General features: G+C 41.8%; 1 protein-coding gene across 2 annotated transcripts in view; it reads left to right on the forward strand.

Annotated features, from left to right (window-relative positions):
- The window catches only part of GCN1 (GCN1 activator of EIF2AK4), a 43,116-nt gene that overhangs the window by 3,568 nt on the left and 13,408 nt on the right, over positions 1 to 26,140 (forward strand). For both annotated transcript variants that reach the window (XM_033001384.2, XM_042805157.1), the window contains exons 4-41: positions 233 to 364; positions 1,497 to 1,605; positions 2,317 to 2,415; positions 2,498 to 2,632; positions 3,136 to 3,204; positions 3,291 to 3,399; positions 3,817 to 3,891; positions 4,153 to 4,281; positions 4,488 to 4,538; positions 4,950 to 5,048; positions 5,330 to 5,503; positions 7,019 to 7,171; positions 7,941 to 8,033; positions 9,394 to 9,469; positions 9,642 to 9,801; positions 10,723 to 10,912; positions 11,033 to 11,157; positions 11,501 to 11,679; positions 11,857 to 11,950; positions 12,723 to 12,836; positions 13,066 to 13,264; positions 13,752 to 13,907; positions 16,843 to 17,024; positions 17,302 to 17,382; positions 17,865 to 18,008; positions 18,730 to 18,857; positions 19,030 to 19,219; positions 19,638 to 19,708; positions 20,509 to 20,674; positions 21,644 to 21,838; positions 22,030 to 22,276; positions 22,906 to 23,027; positions 23,301 to 23,415; positions 23,904 to 24,083; positions 24,387 to 24,607; positions 25,412 to 25,480; positions 25,634 to 25,772; positions 25,881 to 26,077. In XM_033001384.2, coding sequence (XP_032857275.2) covers positions 233 to 364; positions 1,497 to 1,605; positions 2,317 to 2,415; positions 2,498 to 2,632; positions 3,136 to 3,204; positions 3,291 to 3,399; positions 3,817 to 3,891; positions 4,153 to 4,281; positions 4,488 to 4,538; positions 4,950 to 5,048; positions 5,330 to 5,503; positions 7,019 to 7,171; positions 7,941 to 8,033; positions 9,394 to 9,469; positions 9,642 to 9,801; positions 10,723 to 10,912; positions 11,033 to 11,157; positions 11,501 to 11,679; positions 11,857 to 11,950; positions 12,723 to 12,836; positions 13,066 to 13,264; positions 13,752 to 13,907; positions 16,843 to 17,024; positions 17,302 to 17,382; positions 17,865 to 18,008; positions 18,730 to 18,857; positions 19,030 to 19,219; positions 19,638 to 19,708; positions 20,509 to 20,674; positions 21,644 to 21,838; positions 22,030 to 22,276; positions 22,906 to 23,027; positions 23,301 to 23,415; positions 23,904 to 24,083; positions 24,387 to 24,607; positions 25,412 to 25,480; positions 25,634 to 25,772; positions 25,881 to 26,077 — 5,167 coding nt within the window. The remainder of the gene's footprint in view (positions 1 to 232; positions 365 to 1,496; positions 1,606 to 2,316; positions 2,416 to 2,497; positions 2,633 to 3,135; positions 3,205 to 3,290; positions 3,400 to 3,816; positions 3,892 to 4,152; positions 4,282 to 4,487; positions 4,539 to 4,949; positions 5,049 to 5,329; positions 5,504 to 7,018; positions 7,172 to 7,940; positions 8,034 to 9,393; positions 9,470 to 9,641; positions 9,802 to 10,722; positions 10,913 to 11,032; positions 11,158 to 11,500; positions 11,680 to 11,856; positions 11,951 to 12,722; positions 12,837 to 13,065; positions 13,265 to 13,751; positions 13,908 to 16,842; positions 17,025 to 17,301; positions 17,383 to 17,864; positions 18,009 to 18,729; positions 18,858 to 19,029; positions 19,220 to 19,637; positions 19,709 to 20,508; positions 20,675 to 21,643; positions 21,839 to 22,029; positions 22,277 to 22,905; positions 23,028 to 23,300; positions 23,416 to 23,903; positions 24,084 to 24,386; positions 24,608 to 25,411; positions 25,481 to 25,633; positions 25,773 to 25,880; positions 26,078 to 26,140) is intronic.

The raw sequence follows: 26,140 nt of genomic DNA on the forward strand, positions 1-26,140 counted from the left end.
CTGTTTTCTTCTACAACCTGCCAGGGAGCCTCGACATAACTTCTGTCAGTTGAGGAAGTGAATGCAGCTTTCTGCCAGAAACTTCTCTACTTCTTGGAACAGCAAGAATGAAATAACTATTAGCTCAACTGCTGAAATGAGAAAGCAGAGCCCTTTGTGTAATGCAAGTGTAGCAATATGTGTAATGTTGGCAGGATTTCTAAAGATCACGGAGATATATTTTTCATTCTAGTGATGCAGCATCTCGCAGAGCCCTGCAGCTGGCGCTTCAGCAGCTCGCAGAATCCCAGCCAGATGCAACAGCGAAAAACCTTCTGCAGTCACTTCAGTCTTCAGGGATCGGCGGCAAGGCTGGAGTTCCCAGGTGCTGGATGAGTTGCTTTGTGTGGAAGCAGTTCTGAGTTACTGGTAGTTGCTCTTGTGTTCAGAATGGTTCTGCTGCTGCTTGCCAGAGGTGTTAAAAACATTTGGAGACAAAGCAGTTGATGACCATTGAAATGTTCCTCTCTTACCTCTTTCACGTTTTCTGGGAAAACAAAAGGACTGTCATCTATCACTGCTGCTGGATTGGGTCTGAGTTATGGTTTTGCCTTTGTTAACCTTCAGGTCTGAATAGATGAGGAGCAAACTCTTTTATCAAGAAACAGTCTCCCAGATGGTTAGGAAGGGGGATTTCCTTGCCCATCTAGTGTTCAGCTGGTGGAATTCAAGACCTTATTATAGACAGGGAAATAAGGAAATATGAAGCTGAGCTGAGAAACACGCGACTCTTCTATAGTAGCTTCTGGAAACTCCAGTGGTACTGTCCTGCAGTGTCGCTGTGGCTGAATAGAAGCGTAGCTTTTAGAAAAATATCTGATCTTGGTTTAAAGGCTTGCAGTGATACAATAGTTACCCTTCAGTTGTAGTGGCTGGTATTGTGTGCAAGGACACTTTCCATGTTCTTTCACTTTGAGATAGAGATCAAAATGGGATGAGGATCCTCAGGTTACTTCAAGGTGGGATCTGTTACCTGCAGTGGAGGGAGGAGGTGAGATTTAACAGAAACCAGAACTGACTGGTGTGCCAGGAGGGAATGTAAGCTGAGAAGCGATTTGGCATTCTAAGGCTGGGAAGCTCTTACGGTAAAGATGAGCAGCAGATGAGAAATCTTGAGTCACTTTTTGGGCACTCTCAGTTGGCAAAGTATTTAACTTTCATTTCTGTAATGCCACTGAGAAGATCTGAAAATGGACTGTCTTCTGCTAGGGTGTTTTAATTTCCAGCAGGCAAGATTTAGCCTCTTTTGTCCATTCAGAAGTTCTAAGTGTTAAACAGGAACACATAGCTTACGAGGTTTAATTATTTTCTTGAAATACTAAGACTTTAGCTGTATTCTTCTGTGATAAAATTGCCTTGGTTCTGACTTGGGCAGAGATGAGTCTGTTGTGCACTAATAGGTGTAAGCTACATACTGGGACCTGTAGTTTTACCTTCTTCTCCCATTTGTACAACAGTAAGAGCAGTGGATCTGCAGCTCTGCTGGCCCTCTCTTGGACATGCCTCCTTGTACGCACAGTCTTTCCAACACCTGACAAGAGACAAGGAGAAACGTGGAAAAAACTGGTAGGTTCCTTTTGGTTTTCAGAAATAGCCCTTTGGAAATAAGGACTTACATATTTCTAGTGCCTTTTAAGTTGTTGAAACATTACAAATAATTCTGAACATAACTAATAACGTCATGTTATAATCCAGGTTTAAATGACAATCTTTTTCTTTCTGATATATTTTGATCTCTCCTATTCTTCTGGAGAAAGCAGGAGGTGTATAAAGCATGAGAGTGGGGCAGTCTTGCACCTGCTCAGAGTGGCTCTGAATACTGTGGTGTATACTAGTGTTTCTAGACTAGGTGTGCTAGTGGTGCCTCCAAGGTGCAGTCTGCAGCATGGCATGAATTCCTTGTGCCTCCCTTGAAGTATTTCCATGTGATATTCTGTGTAAAAGTAGCTTTTTGCTTGCTTTTCACCTGCTTTAACAACCTGAACCTGCAGCCATCTTCACAGCACCTTTGAATATAGTTGACCAAATTTTAAGGAGAGATGTAATCTGATATAAATTGCTGTTTTCAAAGTCAGAGTTTCCAAAACTGTTACGCTTGGTTCTACAAAGTGGTGCTTGTGACATGAAAGCAATGGCAGCTTGTTGGAAGAACTTAGTGACCTAAGGATGTTTTCCTCAGCAGATTCAGCTAATCACTGGCATCCGACGTGTCTAGTTTGATACGAGCTCTCTGAGAAGTAGGTGCATGAAGGTTTTCTTGGCTGTTTGCCTTGGCAGGTGGAGGTTCAGTGTTTGCTCCTTTTGGAAGTTCTGGGAGGTTCTCATAAGCAGGCGGTGGATGGGGCTGTGAAGAAATTAAACAGGCTGTGGAAGGAGGTGATGTATACCTTCCGTGACCATGTTCAGTAGCTGTTCTAGGTTCCATTGTGTTAACATGCCTTGTTCTCTTTCTCTTCAGAACCAAGATCTGGTGGATCAGTACTTATCCGTTATTCTCAGTCTTGAACCAAACCAGAGTTACGCCGCAATGCTGGGGCTTGTAGTGCAGTTTTGCACAGCCCAGAAAGAGATGGATATTATTAAACGATACAAGGTAAATCTGTTGTACTGCTTTTTTCGGGGTAATAAGTGGTGTCACTTCTCGTCATGGAGAGGGAAGCTGAACAGATATCTCCGGGCGGTTGGTACTTTGCACCTGCCCCTGGTTTCATTATCTGTCAATTCAGTAGTTGTGCACTTCTGACTAGAACAGCTGGGATAGATTTACAGAGGAGGTGTCAGATATGTGGCTTTTTGCTGTGGCCTGTGCTTTTGTGTATGTGGCCAATGCTGCAGCTTTCTGCCTTCTCCCCTGTTGTAGGAATAGAAGGCAGCATTCAGTGCTCCGTACATTTTGAGTGTTGGGCTGAAGGGTAGAGCAGAGGGCACTGATCTCTGTTTGACTCTTATATGAGGAGGGAAGCAGAGCTTCTGCTTAGTGGCTAGGGCTGCCCTCGAGAGGATGAGGTGGGGTGTCAAGCCTGGCTTCCTGGTGGTGTGCTGGGAGCTGTGCACAGGTTGCTATGTGGCTGTAATGTGCTCTTTCTGCTTGTTTAGAGTGCTCTTCTGGATTTCTACCTGAAGACCATCCTTATGAGCAAGACAAAGCCTCAGAAGCATGTGCTGGTGAGACATACTGCTACAGAGCTGTTTGTGCTTTTGTCCTATGTGCACCATCCACTGCTGTGCTGAGCACTTTGTTCCCTTTGCAGGACAGCTGTTCCCCGCTTCTTCGGTACATGTCTCACACTGAATTCAAAGACTTAGTTTTGCCAACTCTGCAGAAATCCCTGCTACGGAGTCCTGAGAATGTAATTGAAAGTGAGTCTGTCATCTCTCTGCATTACTCTGTCAAAGAGCATGAATAGTTGTTCCTTGGGGGTCTGGAGTTGTTGGGGAAGTGTGTCTCTCTGGACTATGCTTTTGGTCCTGTGAGTGCAGGTGGCAGGATTGTCTGGTGTCTAGGGGTTAGATGTGGAGAAGCAACATTTGTGGGGTGATCTCAAGTGTCTGGGTATGTGATAGCTACTGTTTGCACTGAGGACAGAATTTCACAGCTGAGTGTTAAGAATAATCCTGGATTAATCTGCTCATTGGGCTTCAATTTCAGTGTTTTTTACTTCCTACTCCTTACTGACCCTGTCTGCTCTTGATGTGAACTGTGGGAAAGGGTGTATTAAAATGCTAAAAACAGTTACTTAACAAAATGTAATATGCTGTTATCTCTTCTGCCTTCAGCAATCTCTTGCTTGCTTGTATCTGTGAACCTGGATCTCAGCCAGTATGCTCTAGACATTGTGAAAGGACTGGCCAGTAAGTACTCTAACTTCTGGAGGGAATGATGAATTCAGGATAAATCTTTCTTCCTACTTTCTGGCTGTACCTATAACAGCGTGATTACTGGTGAAGAGGTGGTTTTATGTGGGAGGTGGGATGATGCTATAACTTGGAACTGACATAATTCACGTGACAGTTCCAGAAGCTGAGTCAAGCCACATGTAAAGATATGTCCTCGTCTTGCTGGTTTTATGCAGCTTGTCGTAAGAAGCTCTTAGCTTGTGCATTATTTTCTAGGTCATCTGAAATCCAACAGTGTGCAGCTGATGGATGAAGCAGTTGTGGCATTAAAGAACTTGGCTCGACAGTGTAGTGATCCTTCGGCTGTGGAGTCGCTGAGCAGACACCTTTTTGCCATCTTAGGGGGTGAGTAAATTGTCGGATAAGCAGTGGAGATGAATAAAGGTTGTTTTCCAACTTCAAGGAGTTTTGTGCATTGTATTTTTGCTGTGGCTCCACCTGGATCAGGGGTAATGAGACAAGCTTTTGTATTTTAGAGAAGATTCTTGATGTAGCACATAGCCATTTTCTGCCTGTGAGTCAGCCATCACCCGTTTGTTTCTTGTTGGCAGGCTCAGAAGGGAAGCTGACAGTTGTTGCTCAGAAGATGAGTGTCCTTTCAGGTGAGGATCCTAGAAAAAAGCTGATTCTGTGGTGGGAGAAATTCAGCAGAAGGCTGAATGAGAGGGATCTGTATTCAAGCCTTTAGGATTCTCTGCCTGTCATTCTGAATTGGCTGTAGTTGATGTCATAGAGGGTGCTGGATACCACATGCTAGTTCTCGACTTTCTATTCAAAGGAAATAATTGCCTGGTGGGCTAAAATGTTTTATGCAAGGAAGATTATGACTGTATCCTGGGTAAAAATGAAGAGAGAGGTCCTTCAGTGTTGGTACCTGGTGGATGTGACATCCAGATGTAGTGACGAGATGTCTGTGCAAGGATTGAAAAGTGAAGGGTCTTTCTTGATTGTTTTTAGACTTTGCAGAAAGTAATGGTAGTTTGGGAACTAATGAGAGAATTCTGTCCTTTCAGGGATTGGAAGCCTTAGTCACCATGTGGTTTCTGGATCTTCTAGCCAAGCTCTGACTGGAACAGTGGCTGAGCTTTTCATCCCTTTCCTCCAACAAGAAGGTGAGACCTCTTGCCTTTGTTCTGGGTTTGCTAAGCTGTTTTCATCTTGAGCAGGATTTTCATAGGGCTTGTTATTCAGGATAAATTCAGATTCTTGCCTGTTGCGTTACAAAATCTGTTGCTCTGTTTTGATGAGAAACCCCATGGAGTCAGTGCTGCGTCCATTAGAAGCACACGCATTCTTTGCCTGCCTCCTCCTGCTGTTGTTACCTGCTGTCTGTTTTGTGTTCCTGTGTTTTGTGCAATTGCTGTACTGACATGAGCTCTGTGTTACTTCCTAGTCCATGAAGGCACGTTGGTTCATGCGGTCTCTGTCCTGGCTCTTTGGTGTGTTCGGTTCACCACAGAAGTTCCGAAGAAGCTGGTAGAATGGCTAAAGAAAGCCTTCAGCCTGAAAACCTCTACTTCAGCTGTGAGACATGCCTACCTGCAGTCCATGCTAGCCTCTTTCAAAGGTAAAACTGTGCAGCTATTAATAATTCTCTTGACTGTGTGGCTTAAGGGTGGAGTAATCAACTTTTGTACTTCCTGATATAAATCAATAGATGTGTGGATTAAGGAATATTTTGTAAGGTGATACCTGTTCACTGACCTCCTTGGTGTTTCTCCTTAAATGCTTTTGCCTTCAAGTTTATAAAGATGGTTTGTCTTCTTGTATAACTAGTATCATTGCCCATTGTGCTGTCTTTCGTATACCCCAGAAGTAATTTTTGATTGCTTTATTGTTGTCTTACATTTAAATTGTAAGGTTTCTAGCTCAGGAAGCATATTTTATTTTATATAGCACCCAGCACATAGAGATCCTGGTCTGTGGCTTTGGCTTTTCAAAAAAATGATTGTGTTTTAAATGAAGATCTTAAGAAATTCTAAACTTTAGGTGATCCTTTTGAGATTTGCATCTGTTGGTCCTATCCCCTTTGACTTCAGCATGTCATCCACGGGTCAATAGGCCATCAGTCTGATGCCTGTGTGTGAGATCTCCCTTGTTGATGCAATGTGAATCAAAAAGATGGTATACATTTGTTTAAGAGATCAGTAACTCAGTGTATTGTATAGGTACAATCACTTTCTCAATATGGATGTGAGTGAAACTGTAATTCTACATCTTTCTATGGTAGCTACCATACCATTTCTGTACTGTGCCAGGGCTGAAAAAAGCACTCTAAAACCAATTTAGATATCACAGGGTGGTGGTCCTTTCAGGGACATCAATATGGCAAACCTGAAGTTGCTCATGCTTGATACAGGCAAGGGGGTTACTTGTGGGATATGTGCAGCTGCTCAGGGGATGGGGATCAAGGCTCAAGATACTTATATTCTAAAATAATTTACCACTGAAACAATGACTACCATTGCTTTGACCACCCAATGAAGCATTGAACTGGGACATAAAGAGAATAGAGACTCTAAGTCTTTGGAATTTGTGGTTAAAACACTGCTTGTGAGTACTTAATATAGAAAATCACAAGGTCTTTTGTTTTCTTTTTCAGTATTATGTGTGAGATGTTGCTTTTGGAAATACCAGGAACACCTAGCTCAGTTTCTGTGAAAGTGAGGGTCACAGATCAGTGGGATTCTCTGACTTGTGAATGTTTGAAGTGGAACAGATAGTTGTGTCTTGCTAGGAATTTACCTTCCCTCTCTTAGGGAATCATAATCTTTGAAGTCAGACTTCCTGTGATTTGAACCAATTCGTTTAATTTAACTGAATTTTCTTTTGCATCCCATGAATGCAATCTCATACTGAGATGGGACTGTTCCATCTGTGAGGAAAGGACTAAAGTGGTTATCGTCTAGCTTTTAATTGTTTAATGATAGTAGTGGTTGCAAATGCTCTGGGAGATTCAGAGGCTTCCCAGTAGGTGTCTGGTTCATTTCCTTGTCTCATGACAACAGAAGAACCATTGATACCCTTGTGGTGTACAGTGTGAAGGACTGTGCTGTTTTGTAACTTGTCTCTCTCTCCTCAGGTGACACATTATTACAGGGAATGGACTTGCTGCCAATGCTGATCCAGACTGTAGAAAAAGCAGCATCTCAAAGTACTCAAGTTCCCATGGTAACTGAAGGAGTTGCTGCAGCTTTGTTGATCTGCAGGATGTCTGTAATTGAGGGACAAACAGGTAAGGTCACAAAACATCTAGTAGAATCCAGTATACACAGGTTCTGACAGTTAACACCTCTTCCTTGAGAATGTGCTTGAGATACTGTTCCTTAATCTGTGTATTGTTTCTGCACAGATAATAATTGCTCTTTGTAAATCAGGGAAAGATTTTTTCCCGTCTCTCTCAGTTATGTCAGTGAATAATCCTTGCTCTTCCGTGGCTTTGCAAATTCCAGTTTCCATTCACTTAGGGTAATATTCCTCTTTATTCGGACAGAAGATGTTCACCCAGACCTTCCATGCTAGGACTTGACTGGTGCATTAAAAGTATTACCTGCTTGTTATTTGGATAGTATTTTTACAAACTATCTTTGGAAAGCATGAGGACTGGAATTCTGTCTTCCATTAGAGGATGTTACTAGGACTGTCTGAGTTCATACATCTGCTAGGATATAAAATCCAGGTGTGTTCTGTCTATCAAAAGCAACACACCACTTCCCTCCTTTCCTTCATTTTTAGGAAGGCTTGCCTTATGAAAGATTAAGATGAAACAGACTTTACATTTCACACACCTAAGTCGGAGAAATATAATTTTGTCATCAGGTGTTTTCTGGTCATGCTTATAGTTCTGAATGAGAGAGATGAGAGGCTTTACAACTGAAGACAAGTAAAGCTAGAAGTAACTTGAGTGATTTCAGGAGACGGAATTCTACTGTATTTTATGTATGCTGGTGAGTTCTGACTTATTTTGAAACATCCTTGATAGACATCTATTCTTTTCCTGTCAGAGTCTAAGCTGAGTGGTTTCTGGCAGCTGATTCTGGATGAGAAAAAACAAATTTTTACATCTGAGAAGTTCTTGCAGTCTGCTTCAGAGGAAGGTAAATTGTCAGTTATTTTATATCCATTTGATGTTTAACTCCATTACTTAGTGCTTATAAGAGCTAATGTTTCTGTTAGCCCTGTTCTATGATCCTTGGAGGATCCAGTTTCAGATTAAAATGAACAGCGTACTCTTTCAGAAGTACATCTAGACTAGTTGTAGTCAAAGCTTGACAATTGATTAATTTGTTAATGAACCTGAATTGTCAAACATTTATAATTCCAAATTTGTATATTCTGTAAAAGTCTTTCCAATACAAAATGTGTCTGTGTGGTGTTCCAGTTTGTAAGTAAGTAGTTGCAACCAATCTGAGGGATGTGGAGATGCCTAAAATGAAGAATAGGATGGGGAAAATGTAAAATAAGGCTGGAGAAGAAAATACGTAGATGAAAATCTTAAGATATGTAGGGGAAGAGTAATAACAGGAAATCAATTGAGTTATAAATTAGTATCTCAATGCTCTGTTTTGTTCTCTTGTGTTTAAAGATTAATTTAAAAAAAAAAAATTAATAGAATGTCCCCAACACAAAACACTACTGACTACATTTTAAAGAGAAAGTTTTGAAAGTAAGTTCATTAATAGTTTCTCTGAAATGAATTCATTTATCTTTTGTAAAAAGCTTTGAAGAGGTAAAGTTTTCTAAATGGGAAGTAATATAATTTCTCCTTTGCTTCCTGTGATCCCTGTTTCCTGAAGGCAAGGTTTATGTCCATTCATTTTCCTTCCCAAGTCTGCAAATATCCTGAAACAGTGCGATTTGGAGAATTTTATATTGCTCCCTTAGAACGTTAGATACAAAAACTAATGGTGAGAGCAAATATTGTCATGATTTATTATTGGTTATTTAAGCAAAACCATCCAGCTGAAATGCTTAACACAACCGAACTATGAGATGACTTGAATGTTGAAAGTCCCCTGTACCATATTTAATATGGGTTGTAACCCACCCCAGAAGATGGTATGAGGTAAAATACCAGGGCTACTATTCAGATAGCATTATGCACTTGTGTGTGAATTCAGTATACATTTTATTGTTACTGAAGACATTTCGGCAGGGCTCGGGAATTAACAGTATTGATGCAGTGAGCATGGTGCTTGTTTGGTTTGATCTGTTGACTTAGACAAAAATTGGTCACATGTAGTGGTCTGGAAAATTCTTCTGGGATCCAACTAACAACATTTTTATGAAATCATGGTTCTGTTTCCAGTCTTGGCAGATCTGAGCTGGATTTGTCCCTAGCTTCACTGAGAAGATCATGCAGGCTGTTTTAATGTGTCCTGCTTGCTTTCAGGTAAAAAAAAATCTGTTTCCATATGAAATCTCACGCTATTTTAAATATTTTGTCTTTTCTCTCAGCGATGTGTACAGTCCTGCAGCTGACAGAGCGCCTTTTCTTGGATCATGCACAACGGCTGCCTGAAAGTAAAGTTCAGTACGTAGAGTGCACTTGCTGCCACCAATCTGTGTCTGATCCCTGACTGTTAATGTGGGCAGTGGAGAGGGTGGGCTTGGGGTTTTGCACAGAATGTTGAACTCTTTGTGCTTTTGTGTCCAGTTGGTTTGCAGAGCTGCCTCCCTTGCTAAACCTCTTTGTCTGTTTTCAGGCAGTATCACCGTGCCCTTGTTGCAGTACTGCTGAGTCGGACTTGGCATGTTCGAAGACAGGCCCATCAAACAGTTAAGAAGCTCTTGTCTTCTCTGGGAGGGTACAAATTGGCCTATGGGCTCTTGGAGGAGCTGAAAGTGATTCTCAGTTCTCATAAGGTGAGTAGTCAAGAAGCCTAGTCTCTGCTAAGCCAGTTGTTTGTATGCTGCCAATCACCTCTCTACCTAGATTTGCTGTTAATAGTGAAGATGATTCAGTTCCAGATGATCCCCTAGAGTGCCACCGCCACAGCTGATTACTGCATATTGCTGTATTGGTGTCTGTGGTGTGCCTAGTCTTCCCTGTATACACAGAAGGCACATTATTCAAAATTATCTGGGGAGGAAGCTGCAGTTTTCCATGTCCTTCCATTATTTTAACACAAACTAATCCCTGCTGGAAGACCAAGTACTTCGTTCCTTTCTTGATATCTTAGTTCTTTGGCCCTGGTGTATAGCTCACACTGCCTATTTCAAACAAATGTAATATAAATACTTTAGTAGCAACTATTATAAAAAATAAAAAGAAAATTAAAAAACGAAACAATGAGTGCTATTATTGGGCAATGAGTGAATTATTGGGCATGCTGCTAAGCCAGCACCAAGTCAAAGTTGTGTAATAGATTAGTTGCATTAACTGGGTACCAAGGCTGGGACCTTGTAAGTAGTCTTCCTGTGTCACAGGTATGGGCTGAATAAAGTATTTTTGAAAAGATACTGGGTAAAATTAGACTGCAGAAGTTGGGCATACTGTTCCCAGCCAGCTGGTTCAGCCTTTTCCAAAGTCCTCTTTGAAAAAAATGATCAGTTTAGTTTTATTTTACCCCAGCTTGCCAACTCTAGTATACTCCTTTTCTGTCACTGTCATCTCTGTGCTTTGGTACCACTTTTATCCTTTATCGCTTCTTTTCTCTGAAAACTCAAGGTTGTTGGTACTGACAGAGGGAGCTGATTGTATTCAGTATGGTGTTTCTGTGGGGAAGTGTGCTCAGGGCTCAGGAAGGCTTGGTGTGATGTGTTAATGACAAGTTGTCCACTCAGGTTCTGCCTCATGAGGTCCTGGTGATGGAGTCGGGAGAGCTGTCGGAGCTAGGAAAGACATACATTCCTCCCCGTGTCCTTCATGAGGCACTCTGTGTCATCTCAAGCGTGGCAGGGCTTGATGTGGATTCCTTTGAGCCAGAAAACCTGGCACTGGAGCTGCTGCTGGTGAGCCATCATCCATCTGTAGGTAAGTGAACGGATAAGACCACTCTCATGGCCAGTGTATGGGGTTTTTATCTTACCTTCTTGTTTCACTGCATTAGCAGTCTGCTTTGTATTTATTATGCTCATTTATTCTTCTTGCTAGTGGCAGTGCAGCCGGGTCTTTGGCCAGCCCTCCTCATCAAGATGAAGATAGATCCCAAAGACTTCATTACCAAACACCTGAATGACATATTACCCAGGATCACTGCCTACACTCTGGAGAGCCAGGTGACAAACTTCTGTTTCCCTTGTGTTAGTTTTGGGAGATACTTTGGAACAGGAGAGTTTTCTGCAGGAGTTAAGTACTAACTGGTCTACAAGGAAGGAGATCTGTCTAAAAGGTGGGGAGAAGACAGGTTCAAAGATAACATCCCTGGTGAAAAGGAGCTGGGATTTAAGGGGGAAGGAATGTCTACCAGCAACAGAGTAGAATTCTAGGTAAGATTCAAGTAACCACTGAACAAGGAATTAGGGATTAGAACATAATGTGGATTGCCTCAATAGAGCATACTTTTTTGAGATAATTTAAAGGAATACTGATAATAATGTTTTTTCTTTGTTTTCTTGATAGTCATCTATGAATGCAGTGGGATCTCTCTCTCTGCTTTCACCTGGTAGAGTGCTCCCACAGCTCATCAGCACTATCTCAGCATCAATGGAGAATCCAGCTCTGTGCCAGGTTACTCGAGAGGAATTTGCCATCATGAGGACACCAGAGGGAGAACTGTATGACAAATCTATAATACAGAGGTAAGACTTTATGATTCTTTTTCTCTGTGCACCTGTCAATCCACAGGATTGAGTGCTTCTGGCATCTACCCAGTGGGTGAGTGGGTTTGTCAGATGCTCTTTCTGGACAGGAGTTCCCAGATTTGTGTGCCAGGATCTTAGTCCAGAGCAGTGCTGATTCTTTTCTCTACTTCTCAGTGCTCAACAGGATAGTATGAAAAAGGCTAACATGAAGAGGGAGAACAAAGCTTATTCCTTCAAGGAACAAATCATTGAGCTGGAGCTGAAGGAGGTGAGTTGATGGCAATGGGAAAGCCAGTAGTGAAGGCTCTGACACCAGTTTATCTCATCTGTTTTGCTGCATGGTTTGTGGCATATGTGTGTGCACTGTTGAGAAAGATTCTCTGAACTTCTTTAAATACCTAAATGTTGTCTTCTCTTATATCTGTGTATTGGTTTATCTTCTCTTATATCTGTAGTTGTATCAATTTATGAGGTATTCTGCTTGTTTGTGAGTGTGCTTACTAGTTGGTAATATCTGTTTTTTCTCTTCATCTCTTGTTCAGTGTATCTCGTGTAACTTTTTGAGTAAGGGTTGTTAAATAGGTGCTTCCATCTTGTAGATAGCCAGCAGTTCTGTTCAGTCTGGCCAGACCAGTGAGTGTAGGTCGGGGGAAGAATTTGGTGAAAGGGAGGGAACATGCCAGGTTGACTGGAGCATTCTTTTCTTAAAGGTTGACTTCTGCTTGCTCTGGGGAAGATGACATGCCCATCAACTGTAGAAAGAACTGGACAACCCTTTCACATTGATATTAAATAATTTGTGGCCAGTTTAAATATGGGAGAAACTGGTGTTATGCTGCTAATGGGACACTAAAGTGTCGTTAACCTGCTGATTTTCATTTGTGTCTTCACTTAAGAGTGGTGTGCTTGGAAGAATATTTTGGTACTATTCTGAAAGTAAATTGCAAAAACACCTAGTGTGTCCAACTTTCTTCTCTTACCTAATTGAGGGATGGTGTTAGTACCTCTCGGTTAATAATGTTCATGGCTCTCTGCTGCAGGAAATAAAGAAGAAGAAAGGAATAAAAGATGAGGTGCAACTGACTAGCAAGCAGAAGGAGCTGATGCACGCACAGCTGGAAAGGGAGTCTCAGATAAGAAAACGGCTGAAGGAGGTAAGTTTTGAGTTTTGATGGTCTTTTTTGCCAACTCTGCAGCTACTATAACCCAAGTCATTTTGGTAAAAGGAAAACAGAATAGCATAGAGAACATTTGTCGATGACCTCTTTGTTTTGTTTTGTTTTGTTTTGTTTTTTTTAATTAGAAACAACATTTAACATTTAACAGTTTGATTTTTCCCCAATGGAATTTTTGGGGTAACCTTTTGAATTGTTTCTCTTACAGCTTGATAATGAGCTGGAAACAGCCCTAGGACTCCTGGACACTGTTATAAAGAGAAAGCCTCCTGGTCTAACTCAGTACATCCCTGGTCTCATCAGTTCCTTCTTGCCACTTTTTCAATCACCTTTGGCTGCTCCAAGGATTAAGGATCCTTTTCTTTCCTTAGCTTCCTGTGTCATGCCTGCTCGACTGAAAACCTTTGGTTAGTATTTGCAGTTTCTGTTTAAGGGCAGGGCACATTGTTTTTATGTCAGGGTGGTGAAAATCCTTGTTCTCACAAGCTGTGGTTCATGGCCTGCTACCACAGACAGCCAAGAGGAAGAACCACCCTGGAACAGTGCTTAGGAAGATGACTTGTGATGTCCCAGAGATCCTCCTGCTGGATAGGAGTGGGTCCAAAGACAAGGAGTTTTCTGGTCTTTGTGACCACTTCTCAGTAGCGCTTGTTTCAGTGGGGCTGTCTCCCCTGTGCAGAGTTTGGAGGATGTGAGTGTGTAACTCACACGTGTGTGGAGGAGGCTGGTCCCTGTAAGTCTTGGGGCTGGACGTCCTTCTTTGTGCCACTTTTGCAGCCTGGGCTGTTGCCCAGAGCTTTATTACTGTTCTTGGGTCTCTGTTCCTGAGGAGTTTTTCTCTGAAGAAATGTTTGGGTTTAGTTCTCTCATGGAGTCTTTATTCTTTCATACCAGGTACTTTAGTGAGCCATGTGACGTTGCGCCTGATGAAACCAGAATGTGAATTAGATGAATGCTGGTGTCAAGAAGAGCTGCCTACTGCTCTGAACAGAGTTGTTAGCTTGCTGCATGCCCATACCATTCCTAGCCGAACAGGCAAGGGAGAGCCAGGTAAAAAGTATTGTAGATCCCTCTGTCCCTCCCCGTGCTCCCCAATAACTCTGTGAGCTGTTTTAGTTTTGGTGGTTTGCACAATGTTTTATATGTGAGGCTTCACTTTTCGTTTTTTTTTTTTTTTTTTTTTTTTTTTTTTTAATTGGGTAAGTCTACATAGACATGAAAAACCTTAAGGGTTTTTTTTTTCTTTTGCAGTGGTAGTAGTATAAATGATGTTAAAAGTACAGTAAATGTAGAAGTGAAATAATAGTATTTTTGCTTAAAATGGTTTATACAGAAATAATGGTAGTGAAACTAAGGCTCACCTTTGCCAAGGACAGTTCCTACCTTTCAACACCACTTGGCATAAGTGATTCAGTGAGACTAAGTAGAAAGACAAAATAATTGCTTGTTATCTGTGATCTCAGCAGTGAAGTGCCTGTGGCCTCTGCTTGTTTGCTGTGTAGTGCTGCAGTTCATGAATATTTTATTCTGGCACAGTTGTAGAAGCAGTTCTTTGCCTCTCTGTAACACGAAGGCAAGCACCAAGTTTTTTTAGAGTGCAAGAATATGATCTGGGTTAAAATGAACCTCTTTTCCGTGGATTTTTTTGTTTTCTTTTTTCTTTTTCACTGGGTTAGTTTTAATCTAGATCAATTCCAGAATTTCCTTCACAATGGGCTGTGCAAGTACTTGTACCACTACATTGAAGATCGTAGTACAGAAGCGGGAGGCTAGGTCTGCGTCCTTTGGAGGCAGGGATGGCTTAGGCTGTCTTAAAACATTTGGTGTGTGCTGTCATGATAGAGGTGGTTCATCCAGACTTCGGAGTTGTTAACCATCTAGCTCAATCAAGAGCTGCTGTGGTAGATGGTTTATAATTTTTTTAAAGGAAATGTAGGATTCTGTTTGGTCCCTTACTCCAGTAGTTCAGTTCTCCTCTTACTGTTCCGTTGCCAGTCCTTATCCATGGTTGCGTGACTGGCACATGTCGTCTTCACAGCTGGGTAGCAGCAGTTGAATGTGTTGGGCACCACTTCGGTGCTGAACATCTTGGTGATAAGTCAGTGTCCCTACAATGCAATTTATTTCCATAGTAAGTGCATGTTCATTAACATTTGACTCCATTTTCAGGCTTATTTCCAGAAAGTAGTATTTTCAACCCTCATCCCTCAAGATTTCCTACAGTGCTTAATTAAAAGAATATCTGATGTTTTTTTTCACTTCTGCAGGAGAAAGGCAGTAGGTTCCATAGCACTTTCTTGGACCAGTCCTGTTATTCCCAAATGGTTTTTCCTCGTTTTCAAAGTTCTTCAGAGTGTAGTCTTGCAATGTTATTTAGTAGAGGTTAGTTTCTTAGGTTACCATGAGACCTAAGAGAGACCATACCTCATTATAATGTGGATGATAAAATTGATCATGCATTGCTGAAATGCCAAGAAACCTTTTATAATCTTTTTTTTTTTTTTTTTCTATTGGCCAGTACCAGCTACTGTATTAATAGAACGTTTATCTTGTCAGATAAAGCTTTCTTCCTGCTGCTGCATATAGAGGGACAGTTGCTTAAGCCTAAAAATATCTGGCCGGTAATTAAAAAAAAAAAGGTGTAAAAGCAAACAGATACTGAGCAAACAGAGAGAAAAATCCCACATCAGAAATGGAGGGGGTTTTACCTAAGCTATTCATGTTAAACAGTTAGGAGCTGACAGTGTGTTTGGTATTTAATATTTCTTCCTTGAACTACTTTTGCAGTATCTGTGCCCTACATAAGCTGACTAATACTGCAGTATTGTATCTGCAGTGCTCTTCATCTGCATCTTAGAAATTTAAAATCTGGCATTCTCTGACAGCACAGCTAGGATGTAAAAAGCAAACGTTTTCCCGATATGTCTAGTACTTGAATTTTAACTGGAAGGAGTATTTGTTATGTCCTATAGCCAAGCCCCTGTGAGAAGGAAGGAGCAAAATCTTTAACAATGGGAATCCAAAAGCTTTCATTTTTTTCAAGGTGGGAGAGGAGTTGAGATATGCAACAGAATTAGAGGAACCTCATTCTTAAGAATCCAGCTGGAGACTGGAATGATGGGTTAGTTAGGTTGGTAGGAAGTGTTTAAAGGGAATGTAGCTGGCAAACAGGCCCCTGCTTTGGGACAAATGAACTTTAGAAGTGCATTAGTTAAATTCTGTCAGATCCCTGTGTGGATCCTTATGCTCAGAGGTAAAATTGACGTTTTTTTTCATTTTAATTAATTTTAATTCTCAGAGTGTGCACACAAACTTAATGCACTGGAAATAATAGATTTTATTTCAACTTTGATTTTGTGATGGATCTGATTTTGTCGTGTCCCCTACTGCCTGCAAGTATTTCCAAGATAGACAAAACCTCAGTTTTGCCATCTGTCTACTTTAATCCATTGAATTGTTTCAGTTTCATTTACAGTGTGTATTTTAGCACAGTTGAAGCATTGGACGTAATTTGGGTTCCTTAAGTAACTACTGAAATCTAGCTCACTGATGTAGCAAGCAACAACATTTAGGTAGATTTGTAGAATAATTCAGTTTGGAAAAGACCCTTAAGATCATCAAGTCCAACCGTTAACCTAACATTGAAATGCCAGATGTCACTGTTGGAGCCGCACAGTTGCTGCCGTTAAGCGAAGTGGGCGAGTGGTAGAGGCTAAACATGGGGCCGGCTGTGTGTGCTGCTTTCAGCAGGCTAAGCATTGCCTGTGTGGGCTAAGTCCAGATACGTGTGGGACAGTGTCCTTTAGACTGGGTGTTTGTAGGGGTATAGAAATACTTAGGGTCATTTAGTGTGTTTACACATAAGGCTGAAGCTGGCCATATCCATTATGAGCTATCGAGGTGTATATTTTATACCAGTCAATATTCTAAAACAAGGACATGAGAGGATCAACTGTGCTCACAGGATCATTTTTCCTTTTTGCAGGCGCTGCCCCATTATCAGCTCCAGCATTTTCCTTAGTCTTTCCTCTCCTAAAGACAGTTATGATTGAGACTCCCCATGACAGCGAAGACAAGGAGGAGTTCCTGGTCAAGATTCTGCAGATCCTTACAGTCCATGCTCAGCTGAGATCATCAGCAAATGGCCAGGCTTTGCTTGTGGATGAGGTTAGTGAGAGCGGTGGGGGTCAGATGTCCTTCAACAGTTGTTCATATGAGGCATGGGATAAAACAGCTAATGTATAAACTGGACAAAGCAGATTAATTCTACGAGTTAGAGTTAACAATGTAAGATGGTTTGTCACAGGTTTTGGGTACCTGTCTAGCCTTAGGTTTTCATTGTGATTTTTATAAGGAGTGTCATACACAGGCAAAGTACTTTGTAGTCACAAGAGACATAAGGCTTTTTCTCCTCCCTCTGCCTTTTCTCCCCTCAACCTTTCAGAGTGGCCCAGAGTTGCTGCCCCGGAGGGACATGCTGGTTCTGCTGACCCGGGTGATAGGAACAGGTTCTCCACGGTTACAGGTGGGTCCTCGCCTTCATAACCACAGTCAGGATTCTGCCTGAGTTTTATCAGCATATAAACGAAGGAAATAGACCCACCCAATTTAAGTCTCTGAGGCTGGTTGTTGATACATTACCAGTTATCTCCTATGTTTGTAGTATTCTTGGAATAAAATATCTGCATCTTTTTTCCCTGTGGGTTTTATTGCACCAAACATATTCTTCAGTCTTCCACAGGTGACATTTTATTCCTTCTCTAAGGCCTTGCTCTGTCAAAGAAGTTTAGTAGTTGGTCCCCTGAGTGTTTGTTCTAACATATGAGATGGAAGAAAGGTCAATAATAACAAGGCAAACAGTTGGACTGAACTTGTATGTTCTTGTTCCTGTCACTGTTCTTTGAGAATTTCTTCTCTTGTGATAGCACTCAACCCCCACCCTGTGCGTGCTTTGACAGAAGTAGTAGTCAGCAGTGGAATCTCTAATCTTTCCTCACGGCATTTTAGGTTTTGGCTTCCAATGCACTGACCACCCTGTGCACAAGCAGCAGTGGGGAGGATGGCTGTGCCTACGCAGAACAGGAGGAGATCGATGTGTTACTTCAGGCCCTGCAATCTCCGTGCATGAATGTTCGAGATGCAGCTCTCAGGGTAGGTGGGAATCATTCAGGGTCATGTTGAATTTCTTAATCTTTTGGGAAGTGAATCTTCTCTAACACTGATGAAGAGAGTCTTCAGCTGTGATGCCAGACTTCGGGCAGCATGTCTGCAGGAGGAGGCAGTAGCTACTGAACAGTAATTTTTTTGTGCTAGATTTGTCTTGCAAAAACAATTACTCTGGATCTAGCCACACCTTTGTTTTATTAAAACAGGTGTAATTACAACAGCTTAACACCTTCTATTTGCAATTGCATAGAGCTTAGTCTTAAAGAGAGAAGCTGTCAAAAAATTCTTATGTCTGTATTGGGCCCAGTGTTTTTGCAAAGCTTCAGGCTTAGCCACTTCTGAGAACATAGAAAGGAAAAAAACCAAGGATGCTTGGTTTTCTTTGCCATGAAACAAATTTCAGCTTATCTCACCTGAGCTGGCTTCTCTGTGCTTAGAAGCAGAAACAACTGTAGACACCAGAGTACAACCTAGTGCCTAGCTGCCTCTCTGCAACCTGCCTATGGAGCACTGTTCTTGAGTTGTACCATCTCACCCATTAGCAACGGGAAGTCCATGAGCAGCACAGGCAGTGTCCTGCACGAGCAAACATGTATTTCGACATTTCCAACCACTGAGAGCTTCACTTAGCAAAAGTTTTAAGTGTTTTAAAGCATCTGTTTCTAAAATCAGATCCTTGCACTGATTCTGCTATAAACTAATTCAGGGACTGATGGAACTACAAATGGTTCTACCAACTCCAGACAGTGATGAAAAGAATGGACTGAATCTGTTGCGTCGCCTTTGGGTAGTAAAGTTTGATGTCGAGGATGAGATTCAGAAATTGGCAGAGAGGTAAGGGTTCTTCCTGGCTGATTGGATTGTAAGGGGACCCCTCTCCTGCTCATCTCCTCCTCCACTGGCCCAGGAGCTTTGCCTCCTGCAGGTGGAGGGCAGCTTTACGTCACCCTGACACTTATGTGGCAGTGCTGATGGGTGATCCATCACCTCCTTGTGTGTGCTGCAGGCTGTGGGAGTCCATGGGTCTGGAGCTGCAGCCTGACCTCTGTTCTCTGCTGATCCAAGATGTCATCTACCATGAAGAGGCAGTGCGACAAGCAGGAGCTGAAGCTCTTTCCAGAGCTGTAGCTCAGTATCAAAACCAAGCAGCAGAGGTCATGGATAAACTTACAGAGATTTACCAGGAGAAGCTCTATGTAAGTACTTTTGTCCTGGGAGGTTGACAGGCACAAGCTTGTGCTTTATTTTTTACTCTTTTATTAATCTCTTTTCCTTTTGTCTGTCTTGAGGATGTGCATGAAACCTACTGTTGCTGTGTTAGAGCTTATCACAGACTTTAATGCCTTTAGCCTCAAGTTACTGGCCAGTAATGGCACCATTGTACAGGTAGAAGATACACCTTAGGTATACAGGAAGACTGTTGCAGAGCAGGGTCAGTCTAGATCTTTTTGCGTCCAAGCTAGCTCTCTGCTTGTTTTTTTTGCCATGCTCTTCTGCTAGTGGCTTCGTACCTCTGTGCAGTATTACAAAACGGCACTGCAGGTATCGCAGGCGGTATTCACTGCATGCGTGTCCTCGGAAAAGGCATTCTGATGAAATCTTTTCTCCTTGCAGAGGCCACCTCCAGTTTTGGATGCTTTGGGACGGGTAATATCTGAATCACCACCTGACCAGTGGGAAGCAAGGTACAGTCATCTTCAGATTGACCTCTTCACTTCGTGTGCATTGAAATGAGGTGTTGCAGACTTCTATTTAGAAGTTCAGGCACTGGAGAAAAAAACAGTGTTAAAGGAACAGAATATATGCAGTTGTATTCACTTGCTGGTTTTATGCTTCCTTCTGGTAGAGAGTATTTGTGCCCCTCAGTCAGGCTGAGCAGGCCAAACCGAAGTGCTCTCAGTTCCATCAAAACATTGCATGCTATCTTATCTATGTCCTGATAAGAAGAGAGTCTTTCCCTCTCAGACGGTCTGATTTTTGTCTTATCTTACTATATTCCCACCTCTGTATGGGCAATTGATTGTTTCAAGGGCAGCAGTGCGAGCCTTAATGAACTGGACAAATTCCAGTTTGGATAATTACTTTTTGTCTGCTCCTATGCCCTGTGCAGTTTTAATTGGAGATCATCTTGTTCGCTACCTGTCTTAAGCTAATCTGTTCTGTAGTGCTGATGTGTCTTGCTGTAAAGCTGCTGTATTTCAGCAGTAGATGAAGTGATCCTGATGTCTGTCTTTGTTGGCCCAAGTATCTGTACTGCTTAATCAGGATAAAGGTCATTCTATGGCTGAAGGATTGTTGTCCTTTTGGGAACCTGCAGCATTGGGTTATGTAATGAAATGCACGTAGGTTGGACAGCGTAGCTCTTCGGTTTCATTACGGTTCTCTCTCTCAAATTCTGTAATGTACTACTTGTAGCAAATGTGATTGTGACCACAAGCCAATCCTATGAAAAGTCAGTAAGGTCACAACCTCCCCATCTTTACAGGTGTGGCATAGCTTTGGCCCTTAACAAGCTCTCACAGCATCTGGACAGTTCTCAGGTGAAGCCCCTCTTTCAGTTTTTTGTACCGGATGCTCTGAACGATCGCAGTCCTGAAGTCAGGAAGTGCATGTTAGATGCAGCTCTTTCAACACTCAACACTCATGGCAAAGTAAGTCTGAATGTTTCTCTCTCTAGCAGTGGAAAAAGATGGAATGAAATTGTAGATACTGTGTTAGAGCCCATAGATTTTTTTTTTTTCTTTTTATTTCTTAGAGGTTGCTGTTACAAGTAACAGCTGAAAAATGTAGTAGGAATTTTCACGTGTTCAGAGTTGTTCTCTTAGTGACTAGTGTTGACTAAGTGTAGTTCTTCCCTGTCATTGCTATAAAAAAGAAATAGCCCTGAATCAACTGGAGTTAAAATGGTATGAAACTAGAGTAATGAAAGTAAAATCAGATCACAGATGTTTTAATCCTGGGAAGGTGAGAATGCCTTTTCAGGCCTCATGCAAAGCGAAACATGAACGCTTGCTGATCATTGGCTTAATTAAACTGAAAACAATTGAAGTAATGCAGAGACTTGAGGATCATCCTTATTCTCACTGTTAGCCCTTCTCCAGCAGTGCTAGACGGGCAAGGTGTGCAGGGTCTAAATCACTCAGCCTCTGATTTCCTCATATGTGCCAGTCACCTCTTTGGACAGGCCTCTGCATTCCTGTTAAGCACAAGGCAACTGGAGTATTTTCATAATATTAATTCTTTCCTTCTGTTTCTTAGAAAAGCCATGTGAAGTTTGTTTCATCTTTCTGTTCTCCTGTTGCAAATGGAGCAAGCAAAAGAGCAGGCACTGATGTTTAGGCTTAGAAGTCTTGCCCTAGTAGCTTGCAGTGCTTCTGGCAGAACATCATGCTGGCAGGTTTGGGGGATCTAATTTTTAAGAGCTAACTTCTCTAGCAGGAAATATTTGTTCCCTGTTGGGATGGCACAAGGTTTTATGTGATGTGACACATTAAATGAACTGTAAATACAGTGTGATTGTTCAGTTTGTTGGCTCAGAGAAGAACAAGCAAGTCCACTGAGCATAGCAAATCTCATTCTGAGTGGACTCTAGTGGCAAGTTTTGTGGTTTTGTTTTTCAGGACAATGTTAACTCTCTCTTGCCAGTGTTTGAAGAATTCCTGAAAAATGCTCCTAATGATGCCAGTTATGATGCTGTCAGGCAAAGCGTGGTCATTCTGATGGGTTCACTGGCAAAACATCTGGACAAGAGTGACCCTAAAGTGAAACCAATTGTTGGCAAACTGATAGCAGCCTTGTCCACACCATCTCAGCAGGTAGGTGCCTTCTTGGAGGAGTTCTCAGGTTCCACACAGAGGCAGGTGAACACTATGATACTTTTAGGGATGTCAGAGAGATGAAAAATGGCTCTAGTGACAGAAAGCTGTCATTGTGGGTGCAGTCTAGGCAGGTGTTAATGTTGGTGATGAATATTTTGTGATCTGATAGCTGGTGGATTGTTTTACAGGTTCAAGAATCGGTGGCAAGCTGTTTACCACCTCTGGTGCCTGCAATTAAGGAGGATGCAGGAGGAATGATACAGAAGCTAATGCAGCTGCTTTTAGAGTCTGATAAGTATGCTGAGCGCAAAGGTGCGGCTTATGGGCTGGCAGGCCTGGTGAAAGGCCTTGGCATCCTCTCTCTCAAGCAGCAGGAGATGATGACCACGCTGACTGATGCTATCCAGGACAAGAAGAACTTCCGTCGGCGTGAGGGTAGGGACAAAAGCTTTTCCCTCCAAATACTTAGTATGTCTCTTGCACCTGCTACCACTGTGGTCAGATCAAATGATACCTGAACCCCTGTGCTTGGTTTGTCTACATTTATTTTTGCAGAGAAAGAAATGGGAAGTGTCTGTCATGAGGCCATTGATGTGTATAGTGTCCTAAAATTGCTCTGTTTGCCTTGTGGTGGAAAAAGTGTTTTGAGGTCCTAGGCAATATGCATGCCCCCAATCCCTCCTGTTTTCAAAGGCAGGTGTAGCTGGGTGGGCTCCTGCTCCCTGGGAGATGGTATGTATGCAGCTCCAGCTGGCCCATAGAGGCTCTTGCAGCCTGGTTGTTCCTTTTGATGCTGGACATTTCCTGTCCTTATTTCTACTTACCTAAGCTAGGACTCAGAGGACTGTTACATGTTTTTAATGCTACTGAGCTTCTTGTCCTTTCTGACAACAGAAATCCCCACCACAGCACTAGCCACAAGTGCAAGAAGGGAAGAAACTTTCAGCTGTGAGATTTGAGTGCTTTTGGAGAAAATCTACAGATATTTGGCAATTTTTATCTTCTCTTTCCAGCCCCTTTAAATGAGTTGTATTTTCTTCTGACTGTCCTTTTTGTTTCTTTAGGAGCTCTGTTTGCCTTTGAGATGCTCTGCAGCATGCTTGGAAAGCTCTTTGAGCCCTATGTGGTTCATGTGCTACCTCACTTGCTGCTTTGTTTTGGAGATGGGAACCAGTACGTGCGAGAGGTAAGATGCCTTAAAATTCTGAGAACACAGAGAGTTAAGAGAAATCCAAAATGGAAAGGGTATGAATACTATTTGTAACTAGGCAAATATAACAATTTGATCTTAATAACTGAAAGCATCTTATTTCATTGGCCACTAATTGGGAGCTACTTGGCTAGCTGCATTGTTGTACTTAGACACTATTTTACATGAAGGCTTTGTTCTCACTGAGTTTCTGAGGAAGGAAGAAACATGCTTGTGACACAGCTTGTAAATGTTCTCTTCTCCTTGGAGGCTGCAGATGACTGTGCCAAAGCCGTGATGAGCAACTTGAGTACTCATGGAGTGAAGCTGGTTTTGCCATCACTTCTTGCAGCTCTGGAAGAAGAATCTTGGAGAACTAAAGCTGGTATGGACCAGTATCTCACTGATGTGATTGAGAGTAATCCACAGTTCTCTCTGCTGTCATGCCCCATGTTTATTCCTTTGTCCCTACAGATGGTTGTGATAGTGTATTGTCTCATAAAGTACAACTTTTGAGATACAAATGAGTTCCCTGACACATTTGAGCAACTTTTTTCCCCCAGCAGATTCAAGGGACACTTTTACCCCCCATCTCTTTAGAAGTAATCCAGAAGCTGGAAGTTTCCTCCCAGACTTCTTTTCCCTGCTACAAAAAAAACCCAAACCCAAAACCCCAAAAAAATGAAATAAAAAATTTTGTTAGTGTCTTTAAGTGTCATAGAGTGGCTTAATGCATTTCAGCCATTCTGTGTGTTTTCCAACTGGTAGATTTGAGATTGAGATAAATGTGAACAACTTCTCATATCTCTTCTTAATTCTGTATGTTGTTTTGTGTTTTTTTTTTTTCTTTATTTTTGTGTACTTCATGCACAGGATCAGTGGAACTGCTGGGGGCCATGGCGTACTGTGCTCCCAAACAGCTCTCTTCCTGCTTACCCAATATTGTGCCAAAACTTACTGAAGTGCTGACAGATTCTCATGTGAAGGTGCAGAATGCAGGTCAGCAAGCGCTCAGGCAGATTGGGTCTGTCATCAGAAATCCGGAGATCCTGGGTAAGAACTGCCTACATCTCTTATGTCCTGACATGACCATGGTTTGCAATAGCAAAGTTTATGTTCACAACATTTTGGACTAAATTCAATCTTCTATAGAAATGAAACTACTCCTAGAAAAGTATGACATGAAAGTTTAACAGCACTTGTCTGCTAACGTTAATAGGGTTTCCTCTGTCCCTGTACTGCCACTTGCTTTAGAAGGTTCTAAAACATCCTGTGAGAGAACACCAGCTCACCTTGACATGTGTTTTTGTTTTATGTACAAATAAAGTATTTTCTCTCCTTTTCAAAAATGTTCAGCAATCGCTCCAGTTCTGTTGGATGCTCTCACTGACCCCTCCAGGAAGACGCAGAAGTGTCTGCAGACTCTGCTGGATACCAAATTTGTCCATTTCATTGACGCTCCATCCTTAGCACTGATCATGCCAATTGTTCAGAGAGCATTTCAGGATCGTTCCACGGACACCAGGAAAATGGCTGCCCAGATCATTGGGAACATGTACTCCCTGACTGATCAGAAGGTGTGGCGCTGAAAACACTCTCTAACTGTATCCTGTATTTACTGTATGGGAGATAAGAGAGCAAGCACTAGAAAGAATTGATTTGGTTTGTGGATTTTTCTGTTAAGGTAGACAGTATTAGAGTCCATGCAGCCTCTTTAATGAAATGTATGTAAATAAACAGGTAATGGCTATAAAGACAGTGACAGTTCTCAGGTGCTTAAGACTGTTAGCTTTGTGCTTTGGTCATCTAGTTATTTCCAGATTTATCCCTGCAAAAAGGTCTTGTAATTTTTACCATATAAGAAATACCTTAACAAACAAGCAAAACCGGTACCAGTGAAACAGATCAGTTGCTTACAAATGGGTCCAAGATTTGTTTGAAAAGTATTTATAGAACCTCACTGTAGGCTAAAGATCTGTGTTTACTTTTTGTGCTGATAATCTTTACCTTTAAACCTTGTGTAAATGTTAAGAGTGTTGGATTTTCCTTAGATACGAAGTGCTGGGTTGTGAGTGAGCATCAAAAAGGTTTTGAGTGGTCTGCATGGAGTTAGTGTTGTTTTTTGGACTTGCAGAACAATCCAGTGTGCTTATTTGCAGGATTGTGAAAGCAACTGATTAAACTCTCAGGATGTTAAGGATGATTGCTAGTATTATTTAAAAAAAAAAAAAAAAAAAAAAAAAAAAGGCCTGAAAATGTAAAAGTAAAAAAAAAAAAAAAAATAGTAGAAGTAAAGGGGCTGAATGCCCTTTACATAAAGGTCACTTATGTTTCTTTCTGGTTTTGAATCTAGTTCTTACTCTTTGGGCTCTTTGTTTCAGGATCTGGCTCCTTACCTACCCAGTGTGACTCCTGGACTAAAGGCATCTCTGTTGGATCCTGTACCTGAAGTAAGTCTTTTGCACAAAGACTGTTTGTCTTTCGGTGCACTAGGTTAGACTTTGTCCTAACCTTTCTTCTGTAGATCTGTGATCAGACTGACACATCTCTCTTAGTAACTTTGACTGGATGTTTTGCAAATTTCTGTTTCTTTTGTTTGTTAGGTGCGTACAGTGTCTGCAAAGGCATTGGGAGCCATGGTGAAGGGTATGGGAGAATCGTGCTTTGAGGATTTGTTGCCATGGCTGATGGAGACACTGACGTTTGAGCAGAGCTCAGTGGATCGATCTGGTGCTGCTCAAGGTAGGGACAGTTGTGTCTGAATACTGAACTCAGACTTCCTCCTATTAAATCAGATTAGCTGCTTGTTTCTTGTTTGTATCAGCTCTGTCTCCTGCTTTTTTTTCCCAGGTCTGGCTGAAGTTATGGCTGGTTTGGGGGTAGAAAAGCTGAAGAAACTTATGCCCGAGATTGTAGCTACTGCCAGTAAAGTGGATATTGCTCCGCATGTACGAGATGGTTATATCATGATGTTCAACTACCTGCCAATTACTTTTGGAGACAAGTTCACTCCCTATGTTGGTCCCATCATTCCTTGTATTCTTAAGGTATGTAGCAGAGGCCTGAAGAGTTTTACTTATTAAGGGATAAAAAGAAGCCTCCAGAGTATT

This window comes from Tyto alba, unplaced genomic scaffold (assembly GCF_018691265.1).
Source record: "Tyto alba isolate M040663 unplaced genomic scaffold, T.alba_DEE_v4.0 Super-Scaffold_44, whole genome shotgun sequence".
Taxonomy (NCBI): Eukaryota; Metazoa; Chordata; class Aves; order Strigiformes; family Tytonidae; genus Tyto; species Tyto alba.